The 25,746-nt window shown below is 46.3% G+C and overlaps 1 protein-coding gene across 1 annotated transcript in view; it reads right to left on the minus strand.

The window, feature by feature from the left end:
* Window positions 1-9,350: 9,350 nt before the first annotated feature.
* Window positions 9,351-25,746, minus strand: part of SFRP2 (secreted frizzled related protein 2) — a 30,271-nt gene continuing 13,875 nt past the window's right edge. The window contains exon 3 of the mRNA XM_069978715.1: window positions 9,351-9,853. Within this exon, the coding sequence (XP_069834816.1) occupies window positions 9,549-9,853 (305 nt within the window). The 3' untranslated portion in view covers window positions 9,351-9,548. The remainder of the gene's footprint in view (window positions 9,854-25,746) is intronic.

A 25,746-nucleotide genomic window follows, 5' to 3' on the forward strand; every position in this document is an offset into this window, starting at 1 on the left:
TGAGGCATTTCGGGCCCTAAACTGTACACAAGATGGCCGCCGTCTTCTTCAATTTCTGGCTGCGCCATACCCCGGTGAGGAGGGGGTTAACAGCCATGCTGCCAAAGCGCGGGAATCGCCCGGCGCCATAGACTTTCCATTGGCTGCTCCTGATTGGCTGCCTGGGTCGGATGACGTCACTGTTGCTGGGCAGATTCTGGAACCTGATCCTCCAGCCTGGCGCTCCTCCCCTTCCTGCTACAAGTTCCGGCCAGAGCGTGACAAGATGGCGATGTGTAATCAGGACACGCGTGCAGCTGCTGTTGCTGTCCCGCCGGAATTCCTGAGTCACCTTGCCGAGCTGGACCCAGCCTGCCTGCTGTCCCCGCTTCCATCTGATGACGACAGCTGGGGGTCCGTCAAGTCCGACGCCGCCGAATCTAGTCGGCCCGCTAGCCCAGCAGTCGGTCCCCGGGACCCGAACTCATCCTCTGACCGCAGCCTCTCCCCGGTACCAGTCCGCTCAAGTGACTCAGACCTGGCGTTCTCTACCGGAGGCTCGACTTCGCCTGACTGGGATGTGGCCGTGAGTACCGGGGTTACAGAGGCCCCTCTCCCTGTCCCTAGCGGGGAAAGAAAGCCCAGGCCTTCCTGTTATACGAGCCCCTGGCGACTCCCGGGCCCCGAGTCACCTCCCTTGCCCCAGTGGGTGTTCCGGGATGAACCTGCTATTGTCAAACTAGCAGAGGAGATCCAACAGGCCCTGTCCTTACTGCCGCTCGTCACTAAAACTGCTCCCACCATGGGTACGACAGCACCAGTGGCCTCTACTGCTACCCGCCATATCATCACAGCCCCTAGTGCCTGTGGGGAACCCCCTGTCAAGACTGGCCTAGCACCGGAACAGCCTCCCGCGGTGCCCTACCCAGATTATGCCCCGCTCTGGGGACATCCCTATACCCCATACCTGGAGTCCAACGCTGCCTCCGAGCGGCTCTTTATTCAGAAGCTTGAACGACCCAAGCCAGGCGCAGGCCCTCCCGATACTACTCCTGGGAGAAGAAGAGAGGTGCCACTTGGGGTCCTCCAGGACATTTCTGTTAAGTGTCCTCCTGAAAGATGAGTCCTTAACTGTTTCTGTTGTTTAACTGTTTAATTGTTTCAGGTTCCTGCTATGCAACGTTTAAGGTTCGTGCCTGGTCCTCCTGACCAAGTTCCCTGTACTAACCAGCCATGAGCTGATGGACACTTACAATAACAAAAGGTTCTCTAGTGCCTGTCCCAGAGCCTTTTACATGGACGATGTCTAATTGCCTAAAAGAGACTCTACCTAACAGAGACACTTAACCCATTCCTTCCTAATGCACTTTCCTGTGATTGTGTGTTCCACACAGGATATTATTGCACTTATTTCATTATTGCACTTATTGTACTATTGTATTCCAGTGTTATCGAAGTCTTTGTATTTCCTCCTCTGAGTAAGCACAAGGTTACATAGATTGCCTCAGAGTAGAGTGCCTCTTTTGTAAAACAGTATATTTTACAGTGTCTGAGTCAGATAGCTCCTCCTCTGAGTAAGAGAAGTCAGGTTACATATACCTCAGAGAAAGTCCAGTTTATGTAGGAGTGTATTTTCTCATCCAGTCTCAGTATTGTGTATTATTATCATATCTATAGCTGGAAAGATTTAATTGAGCCAGTTCGTATGCAGATTTTTCTCAGGTTTTCATTCAGATTTTTCTCAGATTTTCATTCAGATTTTTCTCAGATTTTCATTCAGATTTTTCTCAGATTTTCATTCAGATTTCTCTCAGGTTTCATTCAGATTCATGTGAGCCAGTTCTCCTCAAGACCTCGCAGTATTTGTTGTCCCTTGTGTTTCCTTTCCTTTTGTTTCCAGTATTTGTTCACCTCTGTCTTGTCCCAACACAGTAGTAATCACACATAGTCTTACTTAACATTCACACTGGTCCATACATATCGCACCTTGGATACCCTTTCGTGTGTTTGGCATATTGAGTAGTTGTGTTGTATGATTGACCCGTATGCATGGACGCCCAGATGTATGCTTGCTTTTATTATTTTGTTCTATTCTCTTTCAGGTATCCAAGACATTTCACAAACACGCCAAGATAGTACACAGGTCTTCACGTTCTCCTCCAGTAGGGTAACACATTATACAGAAAACCTACTGTCTAACTGGCTGGAATATGGAGGGTCACCCGCCAGCAGTTAAGTTGTCCTGGCTTACATGTCAGATGGTTCACGCACTAGCTACCTGGTCGCCAGAGTACGTTAGGCACCCCTAGGTGAAGTCCTGCCACTAGGGTTTCTCATCCTCTCTCTCTTTTCACCTGTGCCTTGGGCGTGGGAAACACACACCTCATCACACTCACTCTCATCATTCATTCCTGTTGTTTGATTGTCCAGTCTATTCATGTTTGCTGCATTCTAGATTCGCAGAGGTCGGCTCAAACTTGCTAGGGAGGTATGCAGTGTCCCAGAACACGCAGACTACTACTCCTATTATGGCCATTTCTCTTGCTGTGTCAATACCTGTTCTGGTAAAAGTTTGCACTGCAACTGCTGCTGGTTTTCCCCTAGTATTCTCTAGTAATGTGCATTCTCATGTGTATTCTCATGTATTCCTGTGTATTATTGCTTTGTACAGTTGTAGGCAAGGCTGTTGATCACGTGACCTGTAACCCTGGTTCCTCCAATGGCCGACTAGCTCTGGCCAGGAGCAACCATGTGACCTCCCACTTCCTGCTGACAAGTCAGTTCAGCCCCTGCTTTCGAGCAAGGAGGTTGTGTTGTTCGGTCCTCTCCCTCAGAAGAGTGACTGAGTCTGCTGCTGTATTCAAGTCTTCGGCTGTATCTGCCTGCTCAAGTGTCCGGAGTCTTCTCTCTCATCTGGGTGTCATTCCGTTATCTCTCCTCATCGCTGCAAGGATTCACAGCAAGTATTATTCTCAAGCTAATCCACCCAGCAACGCTATTTCTCTCATACTCCTACTCCCATCATCCGGCACGTATTCTCACAGCCTATGCAGCACCACTCCTGCCTTATTTGTCAGAGCCTGCTATATACCCGGTTGCATCCGGACAGAACTGTTGCTACTAGTTACCTCATCTATAATAAAACCGCTGTTACTGAACCCTGGCATTGGTGTCCACTAACTGGTGCCCTGACTAAGTGCAGCGAAGAATCGCATGCCCATCATCACCCGCAGATTCCACAGACCGGCCCTACAGCTGTGCCGCCCTCAGGCCTATACCGTGACAAGTATACACCCTGCAGCTGCCCCGGTCATTGCCCGCTCATAACACCAGCACTGCGGAAGTGGCCCCCAGGGGCCAGGGCATCGCATACTAGCTGTATATGAGATGGAGTTCATGTGGATACTGGGCAGAGGGAGATATTGTCACAGTCACATTTATGTATATATATAAGTTACACAATGTTTCTAGGGGAAATGTCTGTGTGATCCAGAGGAGGGCACGGTGGATTAATTCCTGCAGGGAGAGGTATCATGTGCCCCATATACTCCCCTGGGTGCCGTATTACAGACTTACACAACATGAAGGTTGTAATAAACCACAATTCCACATATTTATTTTCACAACTTAAAGTAATAAAAGTATATTAAAGGGAATGTTCACCAAATTTTCTTTCAGATCAACTGGTGCCAGATATTCATAATTTACTTCTATTCAAAAATCTACAGTTTTCCAGTACTTATCAGCTGCTGTATGCCCTGTGGGAAAAGGTGCATTCTCTCCAGTCTCCCATACTTATCAGCTGCTGTATGTCCTGCAGGAAGTGGTGTATTCTCTCCAGTGTGACACAGTGCTCTCTGCTGCCACCTCTGTCCATGTCAGGAACTGTCCAGAGCAGCAGCAAATCCCCATAGAAAACCTCTGCTGCTCTGGACAGTTCAAATCTCTGGTACTTTCTGGCACCCGTTGGTTTGAATGAGACCTACCCCTTTAAGGAGCTGCTGATGAGGCAGGTATATAATATGCAGGCAGACCCCTTATAGATCTAGATGAACTCCTGGCTGTTGTAGAAGAGCAGTCCCTTTACCTTGTCTGTATCCTCTTCCCATTATGTTGTTCTGGTCCTAATTCTATCAGGCAGTCTCCTCAGAGCTCACGTCCCTTGTACGTTCTTTCCCTTCTTGCGGCTGAGGCCTTGTTCTCTCCCAATGGCGGCTCCACGTTGCTTATGGGTAAAACCACACACAATGGGGGGAGATTTATCACACAGGTGTAAAGTAGAGCAGGCCCCGTCGCCCCCGGCAACCAATCAGATTCCACCTTTCATATTCCAGAGAGTCTGAGGAAAGAATGGTGGAATCTGATTGGTTGCCGGGGGCAACGGGGCCTGTTCTACATTACACTCCTCCCATGTCCGATGTCGCCTGAGGTCTCCGTAATATAGTAACACTGGGCAGCTGGGGACCCCGGTATAGACATCCAGCGGGAGGAGATGGCGCTCCGAGGGGCAGGACAGGACCCTCTGTGCTCTCTGTATACCCCTCTAGTCTGTAACACTAGATATAGGACTATAAATACATAGTTGCCAACAGTCCCGATTTTGCCTGGACTGTTCCGAATTTGACAGGGCACACTTGGCAAATTAATGTCCCGCCCCATGATGTCACACCCCGCCCCCGTAGCAGCCCCCAATGCAAATCCATAAGCCTAAACTGTATATTCTGCCAGCAGCCACTAGATGCCGCTCTCTCCTCCCAGCTACAGGGCCGGGCAGGGACACCACTCATGCCTGAAGGCTGCAGGGAGACAGGTACTGAGGGCCCACATGGGGGGATTATATACCAGTAAATATACCAGTCACACCTCACTGTATTATACTGGTGGTATACTGAGGGGCCACATGAGGGGATTATATACCAGTATATACCAGTCACACCTCACTGTATTATACTGAGGGGCCACATGAGGGGATTATATACCAGTATATACCAGTCACACCTCACTGTATTATACTGGTGTATACAGAGGGGCCACATGAGGGATTATATACCAGTAAATATACCAGTCACACCTCACTGTATTATACTGGTGGTATACTGAGGGGCCACATGAGGGGATTATATACCAGTATATACCAGTAACACCTCACTGTATTATACTGGTGTATACAGAGGGGCCACATGAGGGGATTATAAACCAGTATATACCAGTCACACCTCACTGTATTATACTGGTGTATACTGAGGAGCCACATGGGGGATTGTATACCAGTATATACCAGTCACACCTCACTGTATTATACTGGTGGTATACTGAGGGGATTATATACCAGTATATACCAGTCACACCTCACTGTATTATACTGGTGTATACTGAGGGGCCACATGAGGGGATTATATACCAGTATATACCAGTCACACCACACTGTATTATACTGGTGTATACAGAGGGGCCACATGAGGGGATTATAAACCAGTATATACCAGTCACACCTCACTGTATTATACTGGTGTATACTGAGGAGCCACATGGGGGATTGTATACCAGTATATACCAGTCACACCTCACTGTATTATACTGAGGGGCCACATGAGGGGATTATATACCAGTATATACCAGTCACATATCACTGTATTATACTGGTGTATACTGAGGAGCCACATGAGGAGATTATATACCAGTATATACCAGTCACACCTCACTGAATTATACTGGTGTATACTGAGGGGCCACATGAGGGGATTATATACCAGTATATACCAGTCACACCTCACTGTATTATACTGGTGTATACTGAGGGGCCACATGAGGGGATTATATACCAGTATATACCAGTCACACCTCACTGTATTATACTGAGGGGCCACATGAGGGGATTATATACCAGTATATACCAGTCACACCTCACTGTATTATACTGGTGTATACTGAGGGGCCCACATGGGGAATTATATACCAGTATATACCAGTCACACCTCACTGTATTATACTGAGGGGCCACATGAGGGGATTATATACCAGTATATACCAGTCACACCTCACTGTATTATACTGGTGTATACTGAGGGGCCACATGAGGGGGTTATATACCAGTATATACCAGTCACACCTCACTGTATTATACTGGTGTATACTGAGGGGCCACATGAGGGGGTTATATACCAGTATATACCAGTCACACCTCACTGTATTATACTGGTGGTATACTGAGGGGCCCACATGAGGGGGATTATATACCAGTAAATATACCAGTCACACCTCACTGTATTATACTGGTGTATACTGAGGGGCCACATGAGGGGATTATATACCAGTATATACCAGTCACACCTCACTGTATTATACTGAGGGGCCACATGAGGGGATTATATACCAGTAAATATACCAGTCACACCTCACTGTATTATACTGGTGTATACTGAGGGGCCACATGAGGGGATTATAAACCAGTATATACCAGTCACACCTCACTGTATTATACTGGTGTATACTGAGGGGCCACATGAGGGGATTATATACCAGTATATACCAGTCACACCTCACTGTATTATACTGAGGGGCCACATGAGGGGATTATATACCAGTATATACCAGTCACACCTCACTGTATTATACTGGTGTATACTGAGGGGATTATATACCAGTATATACCAGTCACACCTCACTGTATTATACTGGTGTATACTGAGGGGCCAGGTGCCGGGTGAAAGGTTTCCTTTGAGGAAATAAATAAAGTAAACCGCTGTTGTCCTTCAACCTGATTTTTGCTTGATACCCCAATATAAGGGTGGGTTCAGAGTGAGGAATTCTCGCGGAAAATATCCGCGGAATTCCGTCAGCTGTCCGCCCGCACGGGCACGCGCTTTTCCGCCGGCTCCATAGACACCATTCTATGGGCCGGCGTATTCCGTGATCCGCCGAAAGAAGTGACATGACACTTCTTTCAGCGTATAGATGTGCGGGCGGACAGCTGACGGAATTCCGCTGACATTTTCCACGAGAATTACTCAGTCTGAACCCACCCTAAGACAGGAAGCTTTAGTGTGCAGTAACATCAGGCAGCCAGCAGGGGACGCCTAGTAATTACCTGAACGCCCTGCCTCTGCCTATAGATTGCTATAAATGTTCTTACACTCACAATCAATATAAAATGCTGTTTTATTAAGAACTTTATTTAGTTATTATAACAATAAAAAGTCTCCAGAAAATGTCCAATAAGTATAGAGATGAGACGGCCGCCGGGGATAAAATACATCGCTCTATAAACCACACGAAAATAATACAAAAATGAGAAGAGAAGGTTCTGTCTAGTGTCTATACAATAATATAGGTTTCATTATTTACAGTAGTATAGAAGCAATTTGTACAACTCTCTCAGGTACCGCGCCGCATATAGTACAAAGACAATCACACTGACCTGTCACTGAAACAATGGAAAGCTCTTAAAGGGGCAGTGACATGAGATGATTGGACTAACCCTGGGTTACTGATACAACCTGGTGGAAGGTTCCGGACTTATCTGTGTATTACCTGTGTATTAGATGTGTTATCTGTGTATAAGATATATATTAGATGTATTATCTGTGTATTAGATGTATTACCTGTGTATTAGATGTATTATCTGTGTATAAGATATATATTAGATGTATTATCTGTGTATAAGATATATATTAGATGTATTACCTGTGTATTATCTGTGTATTAGATGTATTACCTGTGTATTAGATGTATTATCTGTGTATAAGATATATATTAGATGTATTACCTGTGTATTATCTGTGTATTAGATGTATTACCTGTGTATTAGATGTATTATCTGTGTATAAGATATATATTAGATGTATTACCTGTGTATTATCTGTGTATTAGATGTATTACCTGTGTATTAGATGTATTATCTGTGTATAAGATATATATTAGATGTATTACCTGTGTATTATCTGTGTATTAGATGTATTACCTGTGTATTATCTCTGTGTTAGAGGTATTATATGTGTATTAGATGTATTACCTGTGTATTAGATGGTTATCAGATTTGTCATCTACCGAGTCCTGTGTAAAACTACAAATAACACAAGTGATAGCGCCAAAGATTGGACCAAATGGCGGCTGAGTCTCTGCGGCATGTGTGCTTTCATGTGTTCTCTGTGGTAACAGCTGGAATGGAAGGTTCCTGGGGGGTCGCAGGCTGTTTGCACAAGAAAAGGCTTTGAATGCAGCCATGGTGGCTGTCAAAGAGTTAAAGGGGAAAACAGATGGTCCCAGGAGAGGATGGGAAACGTCTGCATCTTCTCTGACCCAGTGCAGGAATACAGAAGCCTTGTGTACTTGGGTGCCTGATGCTGAACCCTCAGGCCTGGACCTCAGTGCTTTGTATCTTCAGGACTCGGGGTCTCTCAGGGATTTTATGACATCACGTCTGACATTGTGGAGGGCAAATGTGGGCGCAAAGGTGACAACCATGACTGGACACGAGCCGGCGACCCTGAGATGTGACACTGCACACTTTTCCCTAATGTAACGGAGGAGGATGATGGAGTCCCAGGCACTCTGTGGCGTCTGTTCCCTGTCCTACTTGTCTCCTGCCGACTACATGAAATCATAATGACTTTGTCAACTTCTCAACTTCATTCCTAACGCACAAAATCACAGTCATTAACCCTATCACAAATGTGACTATAACCATCACAAATGTCACTTCAAAAATAAGTCCAATTGTCAAACTCCCTGACATCCTGAGATGAATCTGGCGCATTAGTCCTCACTTACGCTGTCTGTGTCAGTGAATGTGTCGGTGTAAGAATGAAGCTTTGTGCTGACTACATATTATTCTGGTGTCCTATAATTCACGGGGTTCAGTAACCAACGAGACATCGATTATTTACACCAGGTGAAACGACCGACTCTTCGCCAAGGTTATGGATGGTTTTACAATGTGACGTCTCCAGAGGACTGAGATCTCGGAGGGGTTTGTATCAAACTAATGGAAAAGATTAATTGTGGAATTTCACCTACATTTCACTTCAAATTTAAAAAAAACTCTCTTCCCTTTTATCCATTTACATGGAATCTTTTTAGAAAGTTATTCTCCCCGTCACCTGATGGGCAACACAATGTAACATTGAGGAACCCGGAAAGCCAGAAAGCCCTCGATACCGAGAAGAAACTCCCCATGTAACGGCGGTCAGTGGGAAAGGAAAGGTCATATAGAAAATGCTACAAATATGGCGTCCTCCCAGCTACAAATATGGCGACCTCCCAAATTCTATCAATCCTACAGGATACAATAAAGAAAAGTGGGAAGATTCAACCAGTTTGTAGCCAGTAAATATTTTTCTACATTTTAATTTGTCGCCATCATAAAAAATAGTTTTGATTTTTTTTTTTTTGCAGTTTTCATAATATTTACAAGTTTTTTTTTCTCAATAATAATTATAATAAAAATAATCTCATAGAAAAGCCACCCCCCAGTCCTTGTGTTATACTTCAGGAAGGATGGGTCCCCAAAAAGGGAGGAAGGTGCAAAAAGCCGAGCGCCGGTGCTGAGCGGCGAGTCCGTCATGGCGGCACTAGCACTGCAGCTTGCGGATGCTGCGTGAGATCCTCTTAAATTCCCGTTGGCCTTTCTGCCAGCGTTTGACGGAGGTGATGACCAGCTCCCCCCCCAGCTTCTGTCCCATCACCAGATAGGGAGCGTTGATGTCATTCATCTCGTCGCAGGTACACTGCAGGCCGTCCTTCAGCCACAGCACAGTCTTCCTCAGATCTCTCTCGCTGACCCCATTCAGCTTGTAAATGGTTTTGCTCTTTGTTTCTGGGATGATCTTCGTGTCCCCATTGATGTAGGCGATCTCCTTCACTTTTATCTTCAGGGCTAAAGAAGGCAAAAAGAAGTTAGGGGGTAAGAATAGAGACTGGTGAGAAAAGGATCAGCAGAGACCGCCCATAAGATGGTGGGGGGGGGGGAGGGGGGGCGCTGCTAGTGAAACTGTCAGCCCCGACACAACGGCAGCAGGTGGCTCCATAAAGCACAAAGGCCATCACAGTCCCTTTATGTCAAACCCTGATGTCCTGACCCCTACGGTGTCTCCCTGGGATCTGTCCTCCAGACGCTGCCCTCAATCTACTGCGTCGGGAGGGTCGGCCTGTCCATGGAAACAACCAGCACACTGCCAGCGAGTACTATATGTTACTTATATGCTGCAGCCCACCAGATATGGACGTCATAACAGGAACAGCTGTACTGAGCATAGACTCATCATTCAGGACATTGTACCGGGGAGACTACATTCTGTATAGATGGGAGAAGACTGCAGGTCAGGGGTCACGGGGTGTCAGCTATAGGGGGTTACTAAACACCTGACTCCTTACTATAACACAGGAAGGGAGCAGACTGCAGGTCAAGGGTCACGGGGCGTCAGCTATGGGGGTGACTATAACACAGAAAGGGAGCAGAGACTGGCTGCTATATCTATGTATCTCTCCTACAATAAGAACAGTCTACAGTTTCCCTATCACTTGGGGTCTGTGCACACTACGGACAGGTCAATTCTTTGTGCGGACTACGGATTGTGCTGGAGAAATCCCAGTGAACCAATGGGACAGATGGAACTTCCGTGCTGCGGATTGTGCATGAATTCCTTGCCTGTTCCGCAGTGTGCACATACACTAAATATACATAGATTGGGAATGTGCTCTTTATAACAATCCAGTTCCCAAACAGATATCTGTGCCGGAGCCTCCACCTGCCTATACACCTCATTATTAGTACTGAGCGGACTCGCCCTGCGGTTGGGGCCCAGCAACGTTCTCTGAACCTGAACACTCGGCAGCATTTGTCTCCCGGTGGCTGGAGATGTTGGATGCCGCACTACGGCTGCCAAGAAAACATGGGTACAGCCTGTGCTTCCCTAGGGCGGCATCAACTTCTCCAGCCACCAGGAGTCACTGCCGAGCGTTCTGGTTCAGAGAACGTGGACAAATCTTAACAGTTCAGCAAGTCAGCTCATCCCTTGTCATTATATGTTGTTACATGGATGTGCCATATATCGGATGTGCCATATAGTGGATGTGCCATATATCGGATGTGCCATATATCGGATGTGCCATATAGTGGATGTGCCATATAGTGGATGTGTCATGTACCATATATCGGATGTGCCATATATCGGATGTGCCATATAGTGGATGTGTCATATAGTAGATGTGTCATATAGTGGATTTGCCATATAGTGGATTTGCCATATAGCGGATGTACCATATAGCAGATGTGCCATATATCGGATGTACCATATAGTGGATGTGTCATATAATGGATGTGTCATATAATGGATGTGTCATATAGTGGATGTACCATATATCGGATGTACCATATAGCAGATGTGTCATATATCGGATGTACCATATATTGGATGTGCCATATAGTGGATGTGCCATATAGTGGATGTGTCATTTACTGGATGTGTCATTTACTGGATGTGTCATATAGTGGATGTGCCATATAGTGGATGTACCATATAGCAGGTGTGCCATATATCGGATGTACTATATAGCGGATGTGTCATATATCGGATGTGCCATATAGTGGATGTGGGTGTACCATATAGCGGATGTGTCATATATCGGATGTACCATATAGCAGATGTACCATATAGTGGATGTGGGTGTACCATATAGCAGATGTATCATATAGTGGATGTGTCATATAGTGGATGTGGGTATACCATATAGTGAATGGGCCATATAGCGGATGTGCCATATATCGGATGTACCATATAGCAGATGTACCATATAGTGGATGTGGGTGTACCATATAGCAGATGTGTCATATATCGGATGTACCATATAGCAGATGTACCATATAGTGGATGTGGGTATACCATATAGCAGATGTATCATATAGTGGATGTGTCATATAGTGGATGTGGGTATACCATATAGTGAATGGGCCATATAGCGGATGTGCCATATATCGGATGTGTCATTTAGTGGATGTGTCATATAGCGAATGTACCATATAGTGGATGTGTCATATAGCGAATGTACCATATAGTGGATGTGTCATATAGCGAATGTACCATATAGTGGATGTGGGTGTACCATATAGCAGATGTATCATATAGTGGATGTACCATATAGCGAATGTACCATATAGTGGATGTGTCATATAGCGAATGTACCATATAGCGAATGTACCATATAGTGGATGTGTCATATAGTGGATGTGTCATATAGCGAATGTACCATATAGCGAATGTACCATATAGTGGATGTGTCATATAGCGAATGTACCATATAGCGAATGTACCATATAGCGGATGTGTCATATAGCGGATGTGTCATATAGCGGATGTGTCATATAGCGGATGTGTCATATAGCGGATGTGTCATATAGCGGATGTGTCATATAGTGGATGTGTCATATAGCGGATGTGTCATATAGTGGATGTGTCATATAGCGGATGTGTCATATAGCGGATGTACTATATATCGGATGTGTCATATATCGGATGTGTCATATATCGGATGTGTCATATAGCGGATGTGTCATATATCGGATGTGTCATATAGTGGATGTGTCATATATCGGATGTGTCATATATATCGGATGTACCATATAGTGGATGTGGGTGTACCATATAGCGGATGTGTCATATATCGGATGTGCCATATAGTGGATGTACCATATAGCGGATGTGTCATATATATCGGATGTACCATATAGTGGATGTGGGTGTACCATATAGCGGATGTGTCATATATCGGATGTACCATATAGTGGATGTGGGTGTACCATATAGCAGATGTATCATATAGTGGATGTACCATATAGCGGATGTGTCATATAGCGGATGTGTCATATATCGGATGTACCATATAGTGGATGTGGGTGTACCATATAGCAGATGTATCATATAGTGGATGTACCATATAGCAGATGTATCATATAGTGGATGTACCATATAGCAGATGTATCATATAGTGGATGTGTCATATAGCGGATGTGCCATATAGTGGATGTGCCATATAGCGGATATGTCATATAGTAGTTGCACCATATAGTGGATGTACTATATTATATGTTGTTACATGGATGTGTCGTATAGAGCAGTGCTTCTCAATTCCAGTCCTCAGGCCTCAACAACAGGTCATGATTTAAGGATTTCCTTAGTATGTCACAGGTGATAATTATACTCAGTGCATCAAGTATTCTCTCAGGTGTCTTTGTATGGGATATCCTCAAAACATGACCTGTTGGTGAGGCCTGAGGACTGGATTTGAGAAGCACTGATATAGAGCAGTGCTTCTTAATTCCAGTCCTCAGGCCTTAACAACAGGTCATGATTTGAGGATTTCCTTAGTATGTCACAGGTGATATAATTACAGTCAGTGCATCAGGTATAGTCACAGGTGATATAATTATAGTCAGTGCATCAGGTATAGTCACAGGTGATATAATTATAGTCAGTGCATCAGGTATAGTCACAGGTGATATAATTATAGTCAGTGCATCAGGTATAGTCACAGGTGATATAATTATAGTCAGTGCATCAGGTATAGTCACAGGTGATATAATTATAGTCAGTGCATCAGGTATAGTCACAGGTGATATAATTATAGTCAGTGCATCAGGTATAGTCACAGGTGATATAATTACAGTCAGTGCATCAGGTATAGTCACAGGTGATATAATTATAGTCAGTGCATCAGGTATAGTCACAGGTGATATAATTACAGAGATAGGAAACATGCCAATAAATAACGAGAGAGATAAAGAGGAGATAGATACATAATTGGTAGATAGACAATGCATGGAAGGATAGATAGATAAATAGGAGAGATAGATAGGAGATAGAGAGATACTTCAGTGACCTGTATAAAAACATCCCAAAGGAAGACCTAAGCCCAGAACAAAAGGAGATCGAGAAAAAGCTAAAAGACATGGAGAAGACAATCAAAGATTTCCAAAACCCACTAGATACACCGATCACAGTGCAGGAGATTACAGAGAGGACCCACTAGATACACCGATCACAGTGCAGGAGATTACAGAGAGGACCCACTAGATACACCGATCACAGTGCAGGAGATTACAGAGAGGACCCACTAGATACACCGATCACAGTGCAGGAGATTACAGAGAGTACCCACTAGATACACCGATCACAGTGCAGGAGATTACAGAGAGGACCCACTAGATACACCGATCACAGTGCAGGAGATTACAGAGAGGACCCACTAGATACACCGATCACAGTGCAGGAGATTACAGAAAGGACCCACTAGATACACCGATCACAGTGCAGGAGATTACAGAGAGGACCCACTAGATACACCGATCACAGTGCAGGAGATTACAGAGAGGACCCACTAGATACACCGATCACAGTGCAGGAGATTACAGAGAGGACCCACTAGATACACCGATCACAGTGCAGGAGATAACTGAGAGGATCCCATCAATAAAGGGGAGAAAGTCCAGCGGCCCAGATGGGATCCTCCCAGAAATGGTAAAATACAGCCCGCCATTAATCCTGACAGCCATATCCAAGCTCTGTAACATCGTGCTAAGTGCCGGCTCCTTCCCCCAGAGCTGGAACAATGGCCTAATAACCCCCATACACAAGAGTGGAGACAGGTACGACCCGGCCAACTACAGAGGGATATGCGTCAGCAGCAACCTGGGGAAACTCTTTAATAGTATCCTAAATAAGAGGATCCTCAGCTTCCTCACCGAACACGACGATCTCAGCAAGAGCCAAGCAGGGTTCATGCCAAATCACCGCACCACAGACCACATCTTCACCCTGCAACAACTCATCAGGAGCCACATCCACCATACAAAGCACGGAAAGATCTACGCCTGCTTTGTAGACTTCAAAAAGGCCATTAACTCAGTGTGGCCCCCAGGCCTATTCCTGAAACTTCTGGAGAGTGGAATAGGAGGGAAGACATGGCTACAGCCTCAGTCCTACTTTCTTTAACATCTACATCAATGAGCTGGCAGCAGCCCTGGAGTCCTCCTCTGCACCAGGCCTCACCCTCCATGACACCCGTCTTGTATGCAGATGACCTTCTCCTACTCTCACCAACCGAGAAAGGTCTCCAAGACCAGCTGCTCATCCTGGAGAATTTCAGCACTATGTGGGCTCTGCCCATCAACCCGATGAAAACCAACGTCATGGTGTTCCAGAGGAGAAAACGGAAACCAGCCGGGCCTCCTACCTTCCTGCTGAACAACCGCCCACTTGCAGAAACAGACAGGTATACTTACCTGGGCCTGGAAATCAGCTAAACAGGGAGCTTCAAACAAGCTACACAAATCCTAAAAGACAAAGCCTGCCGAACCTTCTACCATCTTAGACCACCAGTGACCGTGTGAGTGAAAATGTTCGACACCATCATTGCCCCAATCCTCCTGTATGGCAGTGAAGTCTGGGGCCCCGAGATATACCCAAACTGGTGAAAGTGGGACTCTGGACCCACAGAAGTCTTCCACCTGGAATTCTGTAAATACCTTCTCAAGGTCCATCGGAGCACTTCTAACAGCGCCTGTCAGGCAGAGCTGGGCAGGTTCCCGCTTTACTTTGCTGTCCACAAGAAGGTGCTATCATTCAGGGCCTATCTACACAGCAGCAGTCCGAGCTCCTACCATCACAAAGCCTTGCTGCATCAAGAAACTCCAGGAACACAAAGCCCCCGGGAACATGTCATCCAAACCCAACCTGACCAAGCCGCCAACCAGCACATCCAACCCAACCTGACCAAGCCGCTAACCAGCACAGCATTACGGAAAGCCAGATCCAGAAGACAATAGACAAGAGGAAGGAGGATTACATCAGCGTCTAGAGGAACGACATCAGAGAATCCCAGAAACTGACCATATACCAGAGACGACAGAGTACAGACTGACCAGAGACGACAGAGTACAGACTGACCATATACCAGAGACTACAGAGTACAGACTGACCATATACCAGAGACTACAGAGTACAGACTGACCATATACCAGAGACTACAGAGTACAGACTGACCATATACCAGAGACTACAGAGTACAGACTGACCATATACCAGAGACTACAGAGGGAGTACAGACTGACCATATACCAGAGACTACAGAGTACAGACTGACCATATACCAGAGACTACAGAGTACAGACTGACCATATACCAGAGACTACAGAATACAGACTGACCATATACCAGAGACTACAGAGTACAGACTGACCATATACCAGAGTGTACAGAGTACAGACTGACTATATACCAGAGACTACAGAGGGATTACAGACTGACCATATACCAGAGACTACAGAGGGAGTACAGACTGACCATATACCAGAGACTACAGAGTACAGACTGACCATATACCAGAGACTACAGAGGGAGTACAGACTGGCCCCATATACCAGAGACTACAGAGGGAGTACAGACTGACCATATACCAGAGACTACAGAGTACAGACTGACCCCATATACCAGAGACTACAGAGTACAGACTGACCCCATATACCAGAGACTACAGAGGGAGTATAGACTGGCCCCATATACCAGAGACTAAAGAGGGAGTATAGACTGACCATATACCAGAGACTACAGAGGGAGTACAGACTGGCCCCATATACCAGAGACTACAGAGGGAGTATAGACTGACCCCATATACCAGAGACTACAGAGTACAGACTGGCCCCATATACCAGAGACTACAGAGGGATTACAGACTGGCCCCATATACCAGAGACTACAGAGGGAGTACAGACTGACCATATACCAGAGACTACAGAGGGAGTACAGACTGACCATATACCAGAGACTACAGAGGGAGTATAGACTGACCATATACCAGAGACTACAGAGGGAGTATAGACTGACCATATACCAGAGACTACAGAGGGAGTACAGACTGGCCATATACCAGAGACTACAGAGTACAGACTGGCCATATACCAGAGACTACAGAGGGAGTACAGACTGGTATATGGCCAGTCTGTACTCTGTAGTCTCTGGTATATGGTCAGTCTGTACTCCCTCTGTAGTCTCTGGTATATGGCCAGTCTGTACTCTGTAGTCTCTGGTATATGGTCAGAGACTACAGAGTACAGACTGGCTATACACCAGAGTCTGCACAGTACAGACTGACCATATACCAGAGACTACAGAGTACAGACTGACCATATACCAGAGACTACAGAGTACAGGCTGACCATATACCAGAGACTACAGAGTACAGACTGACCATATACCAGAGTGTACAGAGTACAGACTGACCATATACCAGAGACTACAGAGGGATTACAGACTGACCATATACCAGAGACTACAGAGGGAGTACAGACTGACCATATACCAGAGGCTACAGAGGGAGTACAGACTGACCCCATATACCAGAGACTACAGAGGGAGTATAGACTGGCCCCATATACCAGAGACTACAGAGGGAGTATAGACTGACCCCATATACCAGAGACTACAGAGGGAGTACAGACTGACCATATACCAGAGACTACAGAGGGAGTACAGACTGACCCCATATACCAGAGACTACAGAGGGAGTATAGACTGGCCCCATATACCAGAGACTACAGAGGGAGTATAGACTGACCATATACCAGAGACTACAGAGTACAGACTCGCCATATACCAGAGACTACAGAGGGAGTACAGACTGACCATATACCAGAAACTACAGAGGGATTACAGACTGACCATATACCAGAGGCTACAGAGGGAGTACAGACTGACCCCATATACCAGAAACTACAGAGTACAGACTGACCCCATATACCAGAGACTACAGAGTACAGACTGACCATATACCAGAGTCTGCACAGTACAGACTGACCATATACCAGAGACTACAGAGTACAGACTGACCATATACCAGAGACTACAGAGTACAGACTGACCATATACCAGAGACTACAGAGGGAGTACAGACTGGCCCCATATACCAGAAACTACAGAGGGAGTATAGACTGACCCCATATACCAGAGACTACAGAGTACAGGCTGACCATATACCAGAGACTACAGAGTACAGACTCGCCATATACCAGAGACTACAGAGTACAGACTGAATATATACGAGAGTGTACAGAGTACAGACTGGCCCCATATACCAGAGACTACAGAGGGAGTACAGACTGACCATATACCAGAGACTACAGAGTACAGACTGACCATATACCAGAGACTACAGAGTACAGACTGGCCATATACCAGAGACTACAGAGTACAGACTGACCATATACCAGAGACTACAGAGTACAGACTGGCCCCATATACCAGAGACTACAGAGTACAGACTGGCCATATACCAGAGACTACAGAGTACAGACTGGCCATATACCAGAGACTACAGAGTACAGACTGGCCATATACCAGAGACTACAGAGTACAGACTGGCCATATACCAGAGACTACAGAGTACAGGCTGACCATATACCAGAGACTACAGAGTACAGACTGACCATATACCAGAGACTACAGAGTACAGACTGACCATATACCAGAGACTACAGAGGGAGTATAGACTGACCATATATCAGAGACTACAGAGGGAGTACAGACTGACCATATACCAGAGACTACAGAGGGAGTACAGACTGACCATATACCAGAGACTACAGAGGGAGTACAGACTGACCCCATATACCAGAGACTACAGAGGAAGTACAGACTGACCATATACCAGAGACTACAGAGGGAGTATAGACTGACCCCATATACCAGAGACTACAGAGGGAGTACAGACTGACCCCATATACCAGAGACTACAGAGGGAGTACAGACTGACCCCATATACCAGAGACTACAGAGGGAGTATAGACTGACCCCATATACCAGAGACTACAGAGGGAGTATAGACTGACCCCATATACCAGAGACTACAGAGGGAGTACAGAATGACCATATACCAGAGACTACAGAGTACAGACTGGCCCCATATACCAGAGACTACAGAGTACAGACTGGCCCCATATACCAGAGACTACAGAGGGAGTACAGACTGACCCCATGTACCAGAGACTACAGAGGGAGTACAGACTGACCCCATATACCAGAGACTACAGAGGGAGTACAGACTGACCCCATATACCAGAGACTACAGAGGGAGTACAGACTGACCATATACCAGAGACTACAGAGGGAGTACAGACTGACCATATACCAGAGACTACAGAGGGAGTACAGACTGGCCCCATATACCAGAGACTACAGAGGGAGTACAGACTGACCATATACCAGAGGCTACAGAGGGAGTACAGACTGACCATATACCAGAGGCTACAGAGGGAGTACAGACTGACCATATACCAGAGACTACAGAGGGAGTATAGACTGACCCCATATACCAGAGACTACAGAGGGAGTACAGACTGACCATATACCAGAGACTACAGAGTACAGACTGACCATATATCAGAGACTACAGAGTACAGACTGGCCCCATATACCAGAGACTACAGAGGGAGTACAGACTGACCCCATATACCAGAGACTACAGAGTACAGACTGACCATATATCAGAGACTACAGAGTACAGACTGGCCCCATATACCAGAGACTACAGAGGGAGTACAGACTGACCATATACCAGAGGCTACAGAGGGAGTACAGACTGACCATATACCAGAGGCTACAGAGGGAGTACAGACTGACCCCATATACCAGAGACTACAGAGTACAGACTGACCATATATCAGAGACTACAGAGGGATTACAGACTGACCATATACCAGAGACTACAGAGGGAGTACAGACTGGCCCCATATACCAGAGACTACAGAGGGAGTATAGACTGACCATATACCAGAGACTACAGAGGGAGTACAGACTGGCCCCATATACCAGAGACTACAGAGGGAGTATAGACTGACCCCATATACCAGAGACTACAGAGGGAGTATAGACTGACCCCATATACCAGAGACTACAGAGGGAGTACAGAATGACCATATACCAGAGACTACAGAGTACAGACTGGCCCCATATACCAGAGACTACAGAGTACAGACTGGCCCCATATACCAGAGACTACAGAGGGAGTACAGACTGACCCCATGTACCAGAGACTACAGAGGGAGTACAGACTGACCCCATATACCAGAGACTACAGAGGGAGTACAGACTGACCATATACCAGAGGCTACAGAGGGAGTACAGACTGACCATATACCAGAGACTACAGAGGGAGTACAGACTGGCCCCATATACCAGAGACTACAGAGGGAGTACAGACTGACCATATACCAGAGACTACAGAGGGAGTACAGACTGGCCCCATATACCAGAGACTACAGAGGGAGTATAGACTGACCATATACCAGAGACTACAGAGGGAGTACAGACTGACCCCATATACCAGAGACTACAGAGGGAGTACAGACTGACCATATACCAGAGACTACAGAGGGAGTACAGACTGACCATATACCAGAGACTACAGAGGGAGTACAGACTGACCATATACCAGAGACTACAGAGGGAGTACAGACTGACCCCATATACCAGAGACTACAGAGGGAGTACAGACTGGCCCCATATACCAGAGACTACAGAGGGAGTATAGACTGACCATATACCAGAGGCTACAGAGTACAGACTGACCATATACCAGAGACTACAGAGGGAGTATAGACTGGCCCCATATACCAGAGACTACAGAGGGAGTACAGACTGACCCCATATACCAGAGACTACAGAGGGAGTATAGACTGGCCCCATATACCAGAGACTACAGAGGGAGTATAGACTGGCCCCATATACCAGAGACTACAGAGGGAGTACAGACTGACCATATACCAGAGACTACAGAGGGAGTATAGACTGACCATATACCAGAGACTACAGAGTACAGACTGGCCCCATATACCAGAGACTACAGAGGGAGTACAGACTGACCATATACCAGAGACTACAGAGGGAGTACAGACTGGCCCCATATACCAGAGACTACAGAGGGAGTACAGACTGACCATATACCAGAGACTACAGGGTACAGACTGACAATATACCAGAGACTACAGAGTACAGACTGACCATATACCAGAGACTACAGAGGGAGTATAGACTGACCCCATATACCAGAGACTACAGAGGGAGTATAGACTGACCCCATATACCAGAGACTACAGAGTACAGACTGACCATATACCAGAGACTACAGAGGGAGTATAGACTGACCCCATATACCAGAGACTACAGAGGGAGTACAGACTGACCATATACCAGAGACTACAGAGTACAGACTGGCCCCATATACCAGAGACTACAGAGGGAGTACAGACTGACCATATACCAGAGACTACAGAGGGAGTATAGACAGGCCCCATATACCAGAGACTACAGAGGGAGTATAGACTGACCATATACCAGAGACTACAGAGGGAGTATAGACTGACCATATACCAGAGACTACAGAGGGAGTACAGACTGACCCCATATACCAGAGACTACAGAGGGATTACAGACTGACCCCATATACCAGAGACTACAGAGGGATTACAGACTGACCATATACCAGAGACTACAGAGTACAGACTGTCCATATACCAGAGACTACAGAGTACAGACTGACCCCATATACCAGAGACTACAGAGGGAGTATAGACTGGCCCCATATACCAGAGACTACAGAGGGAGTATAGACTGACCATATACCAGAGACTACAGAGGGAGTATAGACTGACCATATACCAGAGACTACAGAGGGAGTACAGACTGGCCATATACCAGAGACTACAGAGGGAGTACAGACTGACCATATACCAGAGACTACAGAGGGAGTATAGACTGACCATATACCAGAGACTACAGAGGGAGTACAGACTGGCCATATACCAGAGACTACAGAGGGAGTACAGACTGGCCCCATATACCAGAGACTACAGAGGGCGTATAGACTGACCATATACCAGAGACTACAGAGGGAGTACAGACTGGCCCCATATACCAGAGACTACAGAGGGAGTATAGACTGACCCCATATACCAGAGACTACAGAGGGAGTACAGACTGGCCCCATATACCAGAGACTACAGAGGGAGTATAGACTGGCCATATACCAGAGACTACAGAGGGAGTATAGACTGACCATATACCAGAGACTACAGAGGGAGTACAGACTGACCATATACCAGAGACTACAGAGGGAGTACAGACTGACCATATACCAGAGACTACAGAGTACAGACTGACCATATACCAGAGACTACAGAGGGAGTACAGACTGACCCCATATACCAGAGACTACAGAGGGAGTACAGACTGACCCCATATACCAGAGACTACAGAGGGAGTATAGACTGACCATATACCAGAGACTACAGAGTACAGACTGGCCCCATATACCAGAGACTACAGAGGGAGTACAGACTGACCATATACCAGAGACTACACAGTACAGACTGACCATATACCAGAGACTACAGAGGGAGTACAGACTGGCCATATACCAGAGACTACAGAGTACAGACTGGCCATATACCAGAGACTACAGAGGGAGTACAGACTGACCCCATATACCAGAGACTACAGAGGGAGTATAGACTGACCCCATATACCAGAGACTACAGAGGGAGTACAGACTGACCCCATATACCAGAGACTACAGAGGGAGTATAGACTGACCATATACCAGAGACTACAGAGTATAGACTGACCATATACCAGAGACTACAGAGGGAGAACAGACTGACCATATACCAGAGACTACAGAGTACAGACTGACCATATACCAGAGACTACAGAGGGAGTACAGACTGACCCCATATACCAGAGACTACAGAGGGAGTATAGACTGGCCCCATATACCAGAGACTACAGAGGGAGTATAGACTGACCCCATATACCAGAGACTACAGAGGGAGTACAGACTGACCCCATATACCAGAGACTACAGAGGGAGTACAGACTGACCATATACCAGAGACTACAGAGGGAGTACAGACTGGCCCCATATACCAGAGACTACAGAGGGAGTATAGACTGACCATATACCAGAGACTACAGAGGGAGTATAGACTGACCATATACCAGAGGCTACAGAGTACAGACTGACCATATACCAGAGACTACAGAGGGAGTATAGACTGGCCCCATATACCAGAGACTACAGAGGGAGTATAGACTGGCCCCATATACCAGAGACTACAGAGTACAGACTGACCCCATATACCAGAGACTACAGAGGGAGTATAGACTGGCCCCATATACCAGAGACTACAGAGGGAGTATAGACTGACCATATACCAGAGACTACAGAGTACAGACTGACCATATATCAGAGACTACAGAGGGAGTACAGACTGACCATATACCAGAGACTACAGAGGTAGTATAGACTGACCATATACCAGAGACTACAGAGGGAGTATAGACTGACCCCATATACCAGAGACTACAGAGTGAGTATAGACTGACCCCATATACCAGAGACTACAGAGGGAGTACAGACTGACCCCATATACCAGAGACTACAGAGGGAGTATAGACTGACCCCATATACCAGAGACTACAGAGGGAGTACAGACTGACCCCATATACCAGAGACTACAGAGGGAGTATAGACTGACCATATACCAGAGACTACAGAGGGAGTACAGACTGGCCCCATATACCAGAGACTACAGAGGGAGTACAGACTGACCCCATATACCAGAGACTACAGAGTACAGACTGACCATATACCAGAGACTACAGAGTACAGACTGACCATATACCAGAGACTACAGAGGCAGTACAGACTGGCCCCATATACCAGAGACTACAGAGGGAGTATAGACTGGCCCCATATACCAGAGACTACAGAGGGACTATAGACTGGCCCCATATACCAGAGACTACAGAGTACAGAATGACCATATACCAGAGACTACAGAGGGAGTACAGACTGGCCCCATATACCAGAGACTACAGAGGGAGTATAGACTGGCCCCATATACCAGAGACTACAGAGTACAGACTGACCATATACCAGAGATTACAGAGTATAGACTGACCCCATAGACCAGAGATTACAGAGTACAGACTGACCCCATATACCAGAGACTACAGAGGGAGAACAGACTGACCCCATATACCAGAGACTACAGAGGGAGTACAGACTGACCATATACCAGAGACTACAGAGGGAGTACAGACTGACCATATACCAGAGACTACAGAGGGAGTACAGACTGGCCCCATATACCAGAGACTACAGAGGGAGTACAGACTGACCCCATATACCAGAGACTACAGAGGGAGTACAGACTGACCATATACCAGAGACTACAGAGGGAGTATAGACTGACCCCATATACCAGAGACTACAGAGGGAGTATAGACTGACCATATACCAGAGACTACAGAGGGAGTATAGACTGACCCCATATACCAGAGACTACAGAGGGAGTACAGACTGACCATATACCAGAGACTACAGAGGGAGTACAGACTGACCATATACCAGAGACTACAGAGGGAGTACAGACTGACCCCATATACCAGAGACTACAGAGGGAGTATAGACTGACCCCATATACCAGAGACTACAGAGGGAGTACAGACTGACCATATACCAGAGACTACAGAGGGAGTATAGACTGGCCCCATATACCAGAGACTACAGAGGGAGTATAGACTGACCCCATATACCAGAGACTACAGAGGGAGTATAGACTGACCATATACCAGAGACTACAGAGGGAGTATAGACTGACCATATACCAGAGACTACAGAGTACAGACTGACCCCATATACCAGAGACTACAGAGGGAGTATAGACTGACCATATACCAGAGACTACAGAGGGAGTACAGACTGGCCCCATATACCAGAGACTACAGAGGGAGTATAGACTGACCATATACCAGAGACTACAGAGGGAGTATAGACTGAACATATACCAGAGACTACAGAGTACAGACTGGCCCCATATACCAGAGACTACAGAGGGAGTATAGACTGGCCCCATATACCAGAGACTACAGAGGGAGTATAGACTGACCATATACCAGAGACTACAGAGGGAGTATAGACTGAACATATACCAGAGACTACAGAGTACAGACTGGCCCCATATACCAGAGACTACAGAGGGAGTACAGACTGACCATATACCAGAGACTACAGAGGGAGTACAGACTGACCATATACCAGAGACTACAGAGGGAGTACAGACTGGCCCCATATACCAGAGACTACAGAGGGAGTATAGACTGACCCCATATACCAGAGACTACAGAGGGAGTACAGACTGACCATATACCAGAGACTACAGAGGGAGTATAGACTGGCCCCATATACCAGAGACTACAGAGGGAGTACAGACTGACCATATACCAGAGACTACAGAGGGAGTACAGACTGACCATATACCAGAGACTACAGAGGGAGTACAGACTGACCCCATATACCAGAGACTACAGAGGGAGTATAGACTGACCATATACCAGAGACTACAGAGTACAGACTGACCATATACCAGAGACTACAGAGGGAGTACAGACTGACCATATACCAGAGACTACAGAGTACAGACTGACCATATACCAGAGACTACAGAGGGAGTATAGACTGACCATATACCAGAGACTACAGAGGGAGTATAGACTGACCATATACCAGAGACTACAGAGGGAGTACAGACTGACCCCATATACCAGAGACTACAGAGTACAGACTGACCATATACCAGAGACTACAGAGGGAGTATAGACTGGCCCTATATACCAGAGACTACAGAGGGAGTACAGACTGACCCCATATACCAGAGACTAC

This window comes from Dendropsophus ebraccatus, chromosome 7 (genome assembly GCF_027789765.1).
Source record: "Dendropsophus ebraccatus isolate aDenEbr1 chromosome 7, aDenEbr1.pat, whole genome shotgun sequence".
NCBI classification, from domain to species: Eukaryota; Metazoa; Chordata; class Amphibia; order Anura; family Hylidae; genus Dendropsophus; species Dendropsophus ebraccatus.